The 14,122-nt window shown below is 40.7% G+C and overlaps 2 protein-coding genes across 6 annotated transcripts in view; one reads left to right on the forward strand and one right to left on the reverse strand.

Moving 5' to 3' along the window:
* Positions 1 to 14,122, reverse strand: part of LOC105836096 (peroxisomal leader peptide-processing protease) — an 89,933-nt gene that overhangs the window by 26,037 nt on the left and 49,774 nt on the right. Inside the window, exon 1 of one of the 2 annotated variants that reach the window (XM_012679899.3) lies at positions 4,420 to 5,078. The exons of the other annotated variant lie outside the window; for it this stretch is intronic. The gene's annotated coding sequence lies outside the window, so the exon portion shown is untranslated. Of the gene's footprint in view, positions 1 to 4,419; positions 5,079 to 14,122 lie in introns of those variants that run through there. 2 annotated transcript variants of the gene reach the window in all.
* LOC105836100 (ion transport peptide-like) overlaps positions 1 to 14,122 on the forward strand; it is a 59,335-nt gene that overhangs the window by 3,886 nt on the left and 41,327 nt on the right. Inside the window, exon 1 of one of the 4 annotated variants that reach the window (XR_004964125.1) lies at positions 9,179 to 11,619. The exons of 1 other annotated variant lie outside the window; for it this stretch is intronic. Coding sequence is in view for 2 of the 3 variants with exons in the window: in XM_036289868.1 (XP_036145761.1) it covers positions 11,596 to 11,619 (24 nt within the window). In the remaining variant the exon portion in view is untranslated. Of the gene's footprint in view, positions 1 to 9,178; positions 11,620 to 14,122 lie in introns of those variants that run through there. 2 more of the 4 variants (XM_036289868.1, XM_036289869.1) reach the window with 2 other exon arrangements.

Below are 14,122 nucleotides of genomic sequence, written 5' to 3' on the forward strand. Positions count from 1 at the left end.
TATGTCACGACGATGCTCTGATTATCTTAATGTCAACTGATGTATTATATCATCTTTGGGATCTTGAATTTTCATTAAGATTAACAATTATAATATTTATCTTTAAAGGCGCTTTATCTTTTAAAGAAAAAATTAGATAAGAATTTTGTCATTCTAAAGATAAGAATTTATAAATAGATAGAATATAGACAGAATTTCTGCTGTAAAGCACGAAGTCTCTTTTATTTCGATGTGATATTTTTTTTACCTTTTAAATCTTTTTTTTAATTATAAATCTGGATAAGTAAAATATAGAATTTATTTTACAAAAAATTTTTAGTGCCAATTATATACATATTTATATTTAAAAAGTAAAAAAATATTACATTAAAAAATAAAACAGACGCTTTACAGAAGAAATTCTATATTCCTTATCTGTATTTTTAAAATGACAAAATTTTTATCCTCCTCTTAGCCATAGATACAATAAAAATCCAGTAATTTAAATTTTTAATATGAGTGCAATGGATTTAAAATCCTTATAAATATTTATTTTTTATTAAAAACCAATAATTGAAAAATTTATCTTCAAAATTTATATTCTCCCATTTATATATAATAACTTTTTCTATGATCTCACTATAATTATTTTATTTTTCATTACTCATTTTTTATTAACATTATACAATGAAGAACAACCAAAGGGTGATTACGGTTAGAGAAAAATTGACGTTGCGATTAAGTTCATACTTTTACAAGTTTACCGTACGAATGCTTTTCTCTACGAAGCCTCACGCTGCAATTAGCACTTTTTCTAAACGATATGTAAATAATGTAACGACACGTGTAATGAATATGGAAGTTGGGACGTACCCTAGAAACATTACCATTCACTCACGTCGCACTTTGCATAATGCGCACGAGGTGCCTGATGCACATGCGCTGCACTTTGCATCAGAACTTTCGACATGCTTATCAGAAATAAGATCTTTTAAAATGGTGCTAACACGCGCGAGATCCGATCCTCGATAACGAGTATCGATTTTATCGCGAAACGGTCTCGAGACTTACGAGCGTGGAAAATAAAATACACCAAAAGTATGCGAGTACAAAATAAGAAAGAGGATAAATAATATTATCAGTTCAATGTATGCTCATTACAAAGAAAAATTAGTATCAAATTAAAATTAATATATTCTATTTAACTGGCACTTATTGTTTCACATATAAGCATGAATATAATTTATTGACGATCTTATACACAGAGAGAAAGATTTCTTTAGATTTAATAAACAATTTTGTTCGAACTATTCCAAAGCATATATTTCTGTGATTTAATAAATTTTATATGGATTTCTTTAGATTTAATAAAATTTATTTATCAGAAACAAAGAAATATATGCTTTGGAATAGTCAAACAAAACGGTTTATTTAAAGAAATCTTTCTCTCTGTGTATGTATAGAATTTTAACTTCTCTACAAAATTTCATGAATTCATACATTTCAGCAAAATTTAATTTTTATATCAATATTATAATAGTCATATAAAGAACACAATATTATTTTTAAATAATAACATATATTAAAAAATGTTAACTCTTGGTTGGAAAAAAATTCCCTTCTTTTATTTCCTGTTCGTACTACTTTTTCATCTCAGCTTATACAAATTATTATTTATATATAATAATAAGAATATATTTCTCTTTATAAATCTATATAAAATTTCTTCTTGTTAAAGTTACATCTGTTGTGTTAATCTTGTTTCAATATTTAAGTTTCGAAAACAAAGATATTCTCAAAACAAAAATGTTCTTTTTTCCTACACTCAAGAAAAATGATCTTGCAACTTTAAGAAAATTATATGTGTGTAAAAATTAGCTCAAGTAGATAAGTAATTAGCAAATACTGTGACATGTCCTGAACTTAACAATCTCACTGGCAGAAGCAGTATTTACAATTTCATACGTGACAGCCAAATTTCGAGGAGATACAAAAATTAGAGCGATACATTTGGTTGTGACATCAAGGTACACGCTAAAAAGTATAATTTAAAAAGTAGAGAAAACCGTACCCCCCCCCCAAAAATAGACGCGCATTTTATAGGGGAAATTAAAAATGATGAATAAACTGCCAATGAAAAGCAAAAATCCGATTTTCTTTATGGTTTAGGCTACTGCGTCTGTTCTCGTCTCTCGCATCTTATTCTTGCGTTTCATCGTGTCTCGACCCTCGAGAAGAGCGCATATTTACGGCAGCTTTCGGAGAATCGTTTAAGCGTGAGCACGCGGCTGAATTGGTCGGCCGCGATTTAAGCGAAGCGCAAAGTAACGCGTCGCAAACTAGCGGCAAGGAGAAAATGAAATTGCGCGATTCCATTGTCGCACGCTCGCTCATCCGGATGACGTAGCCAACGGAATGAGATCGCGTCGACGACGGGCGCGCGAGGAAGAGACAAAGAGAGAGAAAGAGAGAGAGGAGATCGCGCGATCGTCTTCAAACTCATGGCGTGAGCACGTCTCGCGACATGAGCGTATGCAAGCGGGGACCAGTGAGCAATCTTTCCTCTCTACGCGTAATTCTCGAACTTGAAACCCCGGAACGTTTTCAATCGGCGAAGAATCAAGCTTCCGCTTCAAGTTTCGTCCGAAGTTTATAAAACAAAAAATCCAGGTAGAATAAGAGAAATCTTATACAACAATTTTTGCAAAGATATCTTTGGATCGAGATAAATGGAGCCTCGATCATGTTTTCAATAATTAATAATTCTCCTTAGTTTGAATTGTGATCAAGAGCGAGATCGAGGAGCTCGTCGAGATCGTGGAACTTGTTCCGCGAGTGAACATTCACGTTGGGCGCCGATGTCGGTTGAGAAGTCCCTCCCGGGTGCGTCCAGCTGTCTGCCCGAAGCTCCGGCTCTCGCCTAATTGTCCCTTTAATTCGCCTCAATTGCCTCTTGGCACGGTCGCGCGAGAACGCGATACCGCGCGAGGAATCCGACGAAAGGCCGTAGCCTATCGGATACGCCGCTCGCTTGAATCGCCCGCGAGACCGTGGTCTTGATTTTCCCGCATCCCGTTTTAGGAAAATCCTGCCAATTTCCACGCAAGAGTACCGTAGCGGAATCTCGCTCGCGAAAGAATTATCGCAAGTGGCATTTTATCGTACGCGTCATGATCACGAATTCTGTAAAAAGCTGAATGTACAACGTGTTTTATCTCTCTTCTGCTGTTTATAGAATATTTATACGCAGAAGAAAAATTAATATCAAATTAAATCTAGTACATTCTTTTTAATGCAATCATTGTTTCATATGAAAATAACAATTTAAAGTCTTCAAAGAATTTGATAATCTTAATTTCAGCAATGTGACATTTTTATTTCAGAGCACAAAAATGATAATTTTTTTTTTAATAATAGTAATATTATTTAATATTAATTAGAATCATTATTGGATAAATTTTTTCATAAAACTATATAAAATTTCTTCAAGTAAGTCTCTTTAACGCTATACAATATTATTTTAATATTTAACATTTTGAAAATAAAGATATTCTTGGAACATAACACTGGTGATTAGACAGACGTAACTATTGTGTTTACAGGAAAAAATTTAATGTATTTTCATCAAGAAAAGTATTCAATAATAATTTTCATGAGTGAAGAGGAAGAAATACTGAACAAAAAAAATACAATATCTTCAATCAAGAGAATTAAAATTTGTTAATATTATTATTTATTATAGAAACGATAATTTCTTCTGTATCCTTTAGGATGACTATTTTGCAAAAATAAGATTAAAATAAGATTATAAAATTTTTTTAAAGAAGACTTTATGTCACTGCTTAGCATAAAACAATTATCGTGTTAAACAGAACGTGTTGCTTTCAATTTGACACTAATCTTTTTGTTTATATTTTTAAAAGTAACTCAGGCGCGGCGGACGCTGCGGGTAGAACGTCAAATTACGATATTACATTTGCTGCAACATGACTACGGGCACGCGTGTCGTTTTCGCGGCGGGAGTGTCGTATCTCCCGCGATGATGCGCAGCCAAGCGCGCGCGAGCGAGAAGTTTCTGAATGGAGCGCGCGCCGCAGCCGCAACAACACGCAGGGGGATACGAGTGGCCATGAGAGACTTCGACTTCGCGAGTGCGGTGTACGACAACAGCACAATTCGACTTCGTCACGCAACGTCACCGCATTCCGCGTCGCTCTGACGGCGTATGCATCGACGTTACATCAACGTTGCATCGATGACGGCAGGTGGGCTCGGCCGACCGATTGCACCATCGTCTTTCGCGGCCTTCGCCTTTTTTTTAACTAACGCGGCTGAAGAGCCGAGAGGATTTTCTCTTACCGTTAGAATCTACCTCTCAAAGTCGTGGGGACAATGACACTTTTGGCAAAATGGTAAAATCCTTCGAAGAGTCCACGTTACCATGATTTTGAAGGGTAAAAAAAGAGCCTGCCGTGAGGTTGTCGTTTGACGTGGAAAGCGAGTCGTTTCGTTGGCACGCGAAAAATTCTCCAGGTGGCGATTTAAGTTGAGGCAAAAGGTTTCGCAAAACGCGCGCAGCCAATCGACCAGTTTCCGTCGCAGTTTCCGTCGCACTTGGTGGCAAAGTTGCTCCCACCTTGGGCGGGCCGTTGACCACGTTGTTACGCTCCGCATGGCATTTTGCTCGCTCGCTTGCGAAAGCAAGTGCCCCGTATCTACGTCGCTCGCGCCGAAGCCTGGCCGCGGCGAAGTTCAATGCAGGTATTGTAGGAAAAACGCGCGGCTCGAATGAAATCTTATCATGTCTTATCGAGCGGAACGGACAGCCGCATTGTGCGCCGCCGTCAATCGCCGAACGTGGCGCGAAGTTATGCAAATTGCCACGCGCGAATGTGCGAAGAATTTGATCGTAATATGAAATGCAATTTTCTAAGGATTAAATTCAGACGCGAGACCTTTTTTTTCTTCTCTCTCGTCACGCTCGGTTAAAGGTCAGGAACGTTCATTCGCTTTTCACATTAAGAGGGTTGGCCTCTTGTGAGTTTATGATTAATATACGGGCATTCCTGGCTTATTTCAAATTTTTCACAGTTTAGTTTTCTTTAAACTTAAAATTAACTTTTTAAAATAGCATTGCGTTTAAATCATTTAATAGAACAAATAACATGTAAGAATTTTGAAAAATATATTTTTCGCTACCAGTGCATGAAAAATGGTACTTTTCTCACGTGTCATTTTACACAAAAAGACCAATATTTCAAACTTTCGTGTATATTTGAATTTATTTTGCACATATTTAAATATATTGTAAAAAAATGTTTCGAAATAGCAAATGTTGGTTACTTATCATTTTGAAGACGCGGGAAATATTCCTTTGTTAAAAGATGTACATGAATGAAAAGTCACGTGACTCCCCTCCACTTTTTCAAGCCGGAGTGCCTCCTTATGTTACACGTCCGCAATCCGGGGAAACTTTTCGCTTGCGTAATGTACGTGTTTTGGATGCTTTTATCGCTGTTCCAATTAGGCCGCCGTGCCGACGACTATTAATTGCAATTACACGTGCGTGTCACATCGCACGCACGCGATGCCGGAACCCCGGTCTTGGTTCCGCTCCGTGCACCCGACGCGAATTGACCGTCTCTTCCACCCCTCCCCGATTCCCCGTCATTACGACGTCATTTCGATGTGATCTTGACCCGCTGACAGTGCGGGCACCAACAAATAAAAGCTCGAGTTTCGTCCGTAATACGAGCGGCGAGGAAACGCAGTGGGATTCCCCTCGATTTTCTCGTCGCGCGCTTCGAAAATCCGTGCATACGCCAACTTGACAACTCCCCTTCCAGGAAAAGCGGGGAGATTTCGCTGGACGTAGCTCCGAATAGAATTCCTCACGAGTGACGTAACGACAGCAGTTCATTGCGAGATCGCATTACGGAAGTAAACAAAGCGCTTCGTTTCCCTACGTAAACTCGATTTCAAAACAACGAGGCGGCTATCAACGAGTCAACGAGCAAACGCGTTACGTCGTCGTGACGCACTTTCGACATCGATAGATAAGTGAACGGATGGATGGATGGACAATTTCCTTTTTCCCCCTCCTCCCTTCGACCGCTGCGCACCGCGCTTGCAAACTCTCTCACTGTCTTCGAATTACACCAGGCAGATAATCCCATTCCGAGTACTGCTGATCCACGTGTGGAAAGAAACAATTCCGAGGCACTCGCGCACTCTCACGCGCAGGTGTTCGCCTGCGTCTTCCCGCTCGCGTGCCTTCAACTCAACGCGACTTTATCGCCGTTAAAGCGAGACGTCAGATATAGATGTAGATATCGAGCTATATTTAATCGAACTTTACTGCGAGTGCCTACCTCAGATATCGTGTAAATAAATTTTATCATACCGAGAATTTTCTCTTGGAATTTATCTTCAAAATCATGTCGCGCGACAGCGTGGTATTTGAGAAAACTTTACGTAAGTGAGATAAACAGAATTTGATAGTAACTAGTTAAAAGATTAGCTTTTAACTTCAATTAGTTTTTTTTTTAAGTTTACCTATGTAAAAAAAATTGTAAAATAAAAAATACAATCCCACGTAAGAAATTATATATATATATCTTTATTATTTTATATAAGTTTAATTAATAAATAAAAATTTTTTTAATTTATTTGACGACTCATATTGTAATTATTTTATCATGTGGAGTAATTTAATTTTTTTTAAATTACTGACTTTCTATTAATTTAATACAAATAATTTCAAAATTAACTCTTATTGATTTAAAAGTTTATTTAATCTTCTATTTGCCCTTGATTCTGATATAAAATTGCATTTTATAGTACTTGTTTGAAATTGTGAGAAAGTAGCATTACAATTTCAATCAATTTTGTTTTACATATGTTAATAAAACTCTAATAGACGTCTATGCCAAAGTTCATTTGGATTCTACTTGTTTCAAAATTGTTTATCTAAAACTGAAGCAAAATATAATTATTATACATAAGCCATTATAAGACTAATTATCGCGGTTTTTCTTTACAACTGGTTTCAAAGCCAAAAATTTCTTGTTAATTGATACAAAAAAAAAGAATAAACTTTAGAAGCCTGCAGTTTTTAAATTTCAATAATTTTTAGCACTGTATACAGTCAAAATATTCTTAATTTTTAAAAATCAGAAAAAAATTATTCCAAGTCTGTCATTAATATTTTGACTGTTAAAGGGCAAACACCTATATATTCTTGATTCGATGTATGATATTTGAACATAGAAGTCTTACGCTTAACTTCGAATCATAAATAGAGGAAAAAGTTATCGCTATAATCAAGTGTTATGAAAGATACAGCTGTATCTATCTATCGAGTTTTCCAACAATTTCTCCCAACGGAACTTTCGCGGCTTCCGCTCGACCTTCCGCCTGTCGCTCCATCAATCTGCTCGATCAGCCCGCGATTTAGACCTGTCACCGATTCATTAATCGCGCGGTGCCGGCCACTGATCCAGAAAGCAATCCCGGGAATTCGTTACGGAACTTGAAGGCGAGCTACTTTCCGTTCTCAGGGAGGCTGCCGGGTTATTTATAGCGTCCCCGCCGCACATAGGCTGCAAAAGGAAATTCTCTCTCTCGCTCTCCTTCTCCGTCGTCGCCGCCGCCGCCACCACCTTCGGCGACTCCGTCCTCGTATGTGCGTGCGCTACGTGTTCGCTATGTGGATACGCGTTTGCGTCCGTCCGTCCGGCTTCTCTCTCCTCGGCAAAAAAGGAGCTCAGGGGAGGAGACGCGACGGCGACGATGGTGGTCGCGTGTACGCGAGACGCTGAAAATATATTCGCGTTTCGCAACCAACGCGGCCGTGCACCGAACGTCCAACTACTGCTGCAACGAAAAGGAGCAACGAGAGATCGCTTCGTCAGGAAACGGAGCTCCTCTCTTCTCATCCCGCTTCTTCGCCCTGCCTCAATCTCACTGCCTCTGTGATCATTTACTCTTGTTTATTATTTCAATTCCGTTCGGCCGTCCAGCCGCTCGCGGCGAAATCGTACGGCGACTAATCCACAGGAAGTTCGCGCGAAGTGATCCTGTTGCGAGAAACGAGATCGAGCCCCAGAAACTGCGACGATTTAAATGCCATCATTCACGCTGCCTCCCTAGTAGCACGAAACATCGGCGCAATATTGGGAAGTAATGTAAAGGCAATATTCTCAATATTGTAAAGTAGTAGACTTCATCTTATTTAGCCAATTTACCTAAACAGTAATATTGGTTCAACGTTGGTACAACGTTGGACCAATGTTGAACCAATCAATTTTTCATACTGGACATTAATTGCATTCTAATTTGAAATCAAAATCTTATGACCAATGTTGAAGTTACATTGGGAAAACATTGGCCAATGTTCCCAATGTTCAGCCAACATCAGCCAATGTACTGCCAATGTATCGTGCTACTAGGGCTGTCGTAGACACCTTTGTTCGGCCTGCTACATTCGCGACCCGCGTTCCGCGTCGAGCCGGTCTTAAGGACGGCATAGAACGGCGCGTTTCTCTCACAGCGGAGCAGAAACACTTAACCCAGAAGAGCTCAGCCTCGGAGAGGAGGCATCTGGCTGATGTATCTTCCTGTTTCCTAGAAGCGCGCTGAATCGAGCGCGCAGGCATTCCCTTCGGGATAAACCATTGATGAATGAATTGCTTGTATCCCGTGCTTGATTCTCACCGCCTCTCTCTCTCTCTCTCTCTCTCTCTCTCCCTCGCCCTTCTCTCGCTTCTTCTCCCGCGCGTCTTGCGACTTGCGAGATCATCGTCTGTAATGTACACATGAGTCACTCCCGTATGATAGTTTCCTGCTGGTGTTGCGTTCAGCGCTCCCTCGTATCGTAAAGTACCGGACCTCTCTCGGGTTCGGATTCTTCATAACCACGGCAATCTACTTACTGCCTCTTGTTAAAGGAAGGTATCCGACGAGATTCTCGCATCCGCGAAAATTAAATGCCGAGATTGAATTTCTTACGGACGAAACGCGAAACCTCGCCGGAAACGTTATTAGTCATTGGATCGTCGCGTAAGTAGATGATTGACATCAGCGCGTAGTGACGTGGGTGAAATTCCGTGCTTCGATAGATTTAATTGGATCTTGTTTACAGACGGAGAGAATATATTTCTTAAAATGTATACTCGAAGTCAGAGTAGCTGCGGGACAACATTGATATTGCAAAGTGTTTTACTATAAGTTTAAAAAGATTTAGTATGCTTTTAGTCAAGACTGAAAAATTAAGTGAACTATTGAAAATCATTTAAAATACCATCAAAACGACATTTCCTAATTACTTAAGATACTCATAAATAGAATCATCAGTGGATAATCACATCAAGTTCCGATTGCGCAATATTTAGAAATTGATAACGCCATAAAAATATCACGGAGTTAGATCCATTAGTCATTCACAGTTGCTCGCTCATTCACCAAAGTGACCACGTGTTTACACCCTTCAGTCCCCTTTTTTCTTTTTCCAAACAAGCTTCCCCCGAAATTCTCCCTCGACGCTTCTGCGACTTTTGCGTCAGCACAAACAGACGCGGTAGTCTGGATCGTGGAAGCTGTTCGCGGAAGCTGGACCAGCGAAGAAGAGCGGAGAACGTTAGAATGTCCCCATCACGTCGCCCACAGGCCGAGGGTCCGGCCCGTTCAACTATGTTAAGTGCCCCGTGTACCTACGAGAAGAGTACGCCATGCGAGGGGAGAAGAGTTCGCAGGCCTCTCCTCTCTCCTCTCTCTTCTCTTCTCCTCGCGACGCCAGGAGACCCTAACACATGACACGGCGAATGAAGCTGTCAGTAGCGCTCGTCGCGCGGTCGCCGGGTCCTCTTCTGTTCTCGGCTTCAACGGCCGAACGCGGATCGGTCTCCTAAAAAATCGAATCGACCCGAAATCGAATTCTACCACGCGAGGCGGAGAACTTACCACTCTCGGAAGCCGCGTTCGTGATTCGCGACACGCGATACTTGGTGCCGTCGCGCCGGGACGAAATTGCTCGGGGTTCGTGGAAGCCGTTCCCGATTTTACGTGTCTTCAGGGATTTTCGTCGCTCGCGCGAATAACGAGGGATCGTCCGTTTCACCGGGACAGCCGGATTTCCGGTTCTCGGGATTCTCACGTCGCGAGTGACACCTCGACGAGACCGGCCGACTTCTTCTTCGATCTTCCGTTCGGAAGATTGTGTGTCCCTGAAGGGAAAGACAAAGGGGATCGCGAGGAAGGAGGAAAACGAAGGGAGATGACACTGCGGGGAGGGAGAATTCATCGAAACTCTTGGAAACGTTTCCTCTGACGACTCCCACGGTGTTGCTCTCGACGAGTTAGAGAGGAGCTGCCGCTACCTGAAGACGACGACGAGCCGGGGTGCTCCTTAATTTTCGACGAATCAAATTCTTTCCGCGCTAATCCGGTCGCTCGCGCGAGATTGCGGGAGCGCTTCTCGTGGGCGTGAGAAAATCAACCGGACCGACCGCCGACTGGCACGGATACGGACATTATAACCCATCAGAGAGAAAGAGAGAGATAGAGAGAGAGAGAGAGAGAGAGAGAGAGAGAGAGAGAGAGAGAGAGAGAAAGAGAGAGACTCGTACGTGGTCCCCGACGCGAAGGTTCTTCCTATGCGAGCCAACTCGACCAATCTCTGCGTGAAATGATGCAGGCCTAATTACGAGAAATCTCTTTCTCGTTTGTGAAAAGATTGAGTGCCGGTTGGGCGCCGTGAACTTTTTATCGCGTCTCTGGGAACAGTGACTTTCCCTTTTTTTTTTCAACGCAAAAATTGTATCTTTATTTACGGACGGCTTTTACGTCGGATTCTAATATGAGTGCCTTATTCCTTTCCGTACTTTTATATTTGAATCGATCCTCAATTTTATCACCAGCATAGATTCTCGTGCTAGAATTCCGGCGTTACACTTTCTTTCTTTGATGCGATTAATATTATTTATCAAAGATACTCGGGGATTTTCATTTGTTCTGCTCGCTTGCAGCAGATCCCCCCTTCGCGTGTGACACGTTTCACTTTTATATATTCCATCGGCTCGCAACCTTGATCGTGAGTTCCGGGACTCGGTCAACGAGGCAGATGAACACGGCGCCGGAAAGCATGGAGAGCGTGGACGACAGGCATCGGCGTGTCGTGGTACCGAGAAGAAAGCCCGCAGCCGCGCGATTCTCCCCCGTGCCGGTAAACAACTCGAGGAACGTCCTCGCGTGCGGTGAACTGAAGAGCGAGAATCTCTCGAGGAACCTACGGGTCACGTGACTCTTACGGCCGGAGGAAAAACGCGATGCGATCGCTCGTGAGGCTCGAAGCGACGAAGTAGCGAGAGGGAATCCTTCGATCCCGGGTCCGACTTCACGAACACACGTCGTGGGTTTTGTTAAACGCGGGTGAGAACGCGGGGAATTACAGTAACTCACCAAAGGGGTGAAAGAGGGACGAAAGGGCACGGGGAGGGAGTCTGAATTGGGACCGACTCGGCCCGGACCTCGCCTCGCTCGCGGGAGATCTTTCTCCTCGCGAGTTTACACACGCCGGCGACTCCGGCGGGCTCTTACCGTCTCGTTCTTCGTCGACGTATGTGCGCCGTGATCTCAAACAAGGTAAGCACTGCAGTATGTGCGAATAATTCGAATTCTTAAATATAATATTTGAATTTTAATTCAAGTGCCTCTATATTTAATTGAAATATATAAATACTTGTCCTAAAGAAATTTAATCGTGTTAAAAAATTTAGAAAGGACATATCATTTTATATAAATATTTTTGAAAATGCTTGTGATTAATTTTCTCGCAATTAAATCGGAGATGCAAAAGCAGAAAAGTTTGATAAAAATCGAAAAAAAACTGTCTTTTCATTTGAAAAACAGCGTAACTTTCATTGAAATTATACTGGGCTTAATTATAAAAGACAATAGATATTATGTACGGCGATATTTATTTAAATTAAAATTGAGATATAGTATGAAAAGTATTGTTTTTATTTCTTTCTAGGATAACTAAACATTATTTTAAAAAAAGAAATAAAAAATCCAATATTTCTAACACTTACAGCTGTTTTTATCTTTAGACTAATATGTGATTTTAAGTCCTTATTTATTTCTATTTCTATATTTTTATATTTGAATCGAGATCGTCAATTCACGACCTAGACCTAAATTATAATTTTTTTCCTACATATTTCCAAAGTAATCAATATTATTTATCGTTTAGTTGGAGACTTTTTTATTTCTCGCACTTGCAGCAGATCTCTTTGCGACATATCTCATTTCTCTTATTCCTAAGACACATCGCATTTTTACACTTTATCGATTATCAGCCTTGCCGCCAGAATAAACCCTACGTGCTCGGGTTAATGCGCCGTAGAAGGTCTCGCAAAACGAAAGTAGCCGCGCGGCCGCGGTATTCCTTCCTTATTGCCGTTATTGACGGCGCATATCTGGCGGAGGAGGAAGTCAGGATAAGATTGGATCTCCCGCACCCACGTTCGACCTGCAACATCGACAAATCGGTCGAACCGACTGCGCTGGAATTGTTTATTTACGTCGCGTGTGGTTCAGCGAACAATTCGCATGTCGTTTTACATGTAGAATTCAACTTGGTTGGCGATTTACGATTCGATCACTTGCAAATAATTTACGACACAAACTTACTATGCATATAGCTCATTATATAATTAATAAATATTCACTACCTTTTAGTAATTTTAACTGCAGTATTAGTGTATTATTAATAAAATAAATACACTGACAGTGTATTTTCACTGACTTCACTGATTGTATTTTAGATAAATATATAGATAAAAATGCACAATAAAATAAATTAAATATTTCTGTGTAAAAAAATAGAAGCTCCTAAAATTCTTTGATTTTTCGACAATTATGTCCCTTATATAACAAAACATTTTAATTTTTAAATGACCTTCTTCATTTTTATACAGTAATTTGTGCGTCTTTTTAGTGAGTAAGAAACATTGGTACTTCTATTAACTTACAGCAAATAAACATATTTTATAGCGACTTCAATGCTCAAGGTGTTATGCGAATGGCGGCCTTTGTCGTTAATTATCCAGTTATTAAAGTGTTACCTTAAATTGATGACCGGTTGCTGAATGCGAGATCTCCTGTTACGATCGCGAAGCGCAATCTAAAATATTCGACACATTTTATGGTTTAGCTTAGCCGCGGATTTGCGCAATGTGCTATAGCGGTATCTCCAAGTAACGAGAAATCGCAGGAAACTTGAAATACAGTTATCCGATGCGTTTTTTCATCGCAAGGCCGAGCGAGGATGAGGCAATCAACGCGTTGATACATCAATCGGTCAGGTTCCGCGTTCGCGGATTAATACAGGGTGTCCCATTAATACAAGATGCTCCCGTTGGCTCCTTGAACCTTCGTTATTAAGAGAATAAAAAAAGGGGGAGGAGCAAGACGAGAGTAGCACGAACATCGCTCCTTCAAATTTGAACGGATCTGCGATTATGTCGTTGTTTATTTCGTAACCGATGTGGACAACCGTGCATTAATCGATGCATGAGATATTCGTGCGACGAGTGTGTCTTCGGTCGTTTGTCGATTTCTTGCTGGCGATCGTTTCTCCGATTGCGTTTACGTTCGTAATCAGAAAAACGACCGCCGGCAAAAACTCGACAAACGACCGAGAAGACACATCAGTATAATTTGAAAACACGTTTTGCATGAATGCATGCAAACACATATAATGCAGCGGACTTTTTTTTCTCTTTCTCTCTCTCCTCTCGCGACCTCACCGATCGTTCCATGCCGATCGGTGGATCACGTTAATTTCATGACATTGCACTCTCGCGATTACGAAAAAAAAAGGTTGGAAGAAAATTTCCGTCACGCGCTCTTTACTTATCTCCGCGGTGACAGACTGATGAAGGGTTAATGAGCGTGCACGTGTACGGATTGGATCACGTGCTCGTAAAAAAAAAACGACGAGTAAATTAATTTATACTCGTTATATAATAACAGTCGGTCAATCGAGCCGAGAATATGTTTCGTAATTAATATTTCATATTTCATATAGTGAATAACGTAAGCGGATTAAGACTCGACTCCAATCTTGAAAGTGGTCCCTAGA

Source organism: Monomorium pharaonis, chromosome 7 (genome assembly GCF_013373865.1).
Source record: "Monomorium pharaonis isolate MP-MQ-018 chromosome 7, ASM1337386v2, whole genome shotgun sequence".
Classification (NCBI taxonomy): domain Eukaryota; kingdom Metazoa; phylum Arthropoda; class Insecta; order Hymenoptera; family Formicidae; genus Monomorium; species Monomorium pharaonis.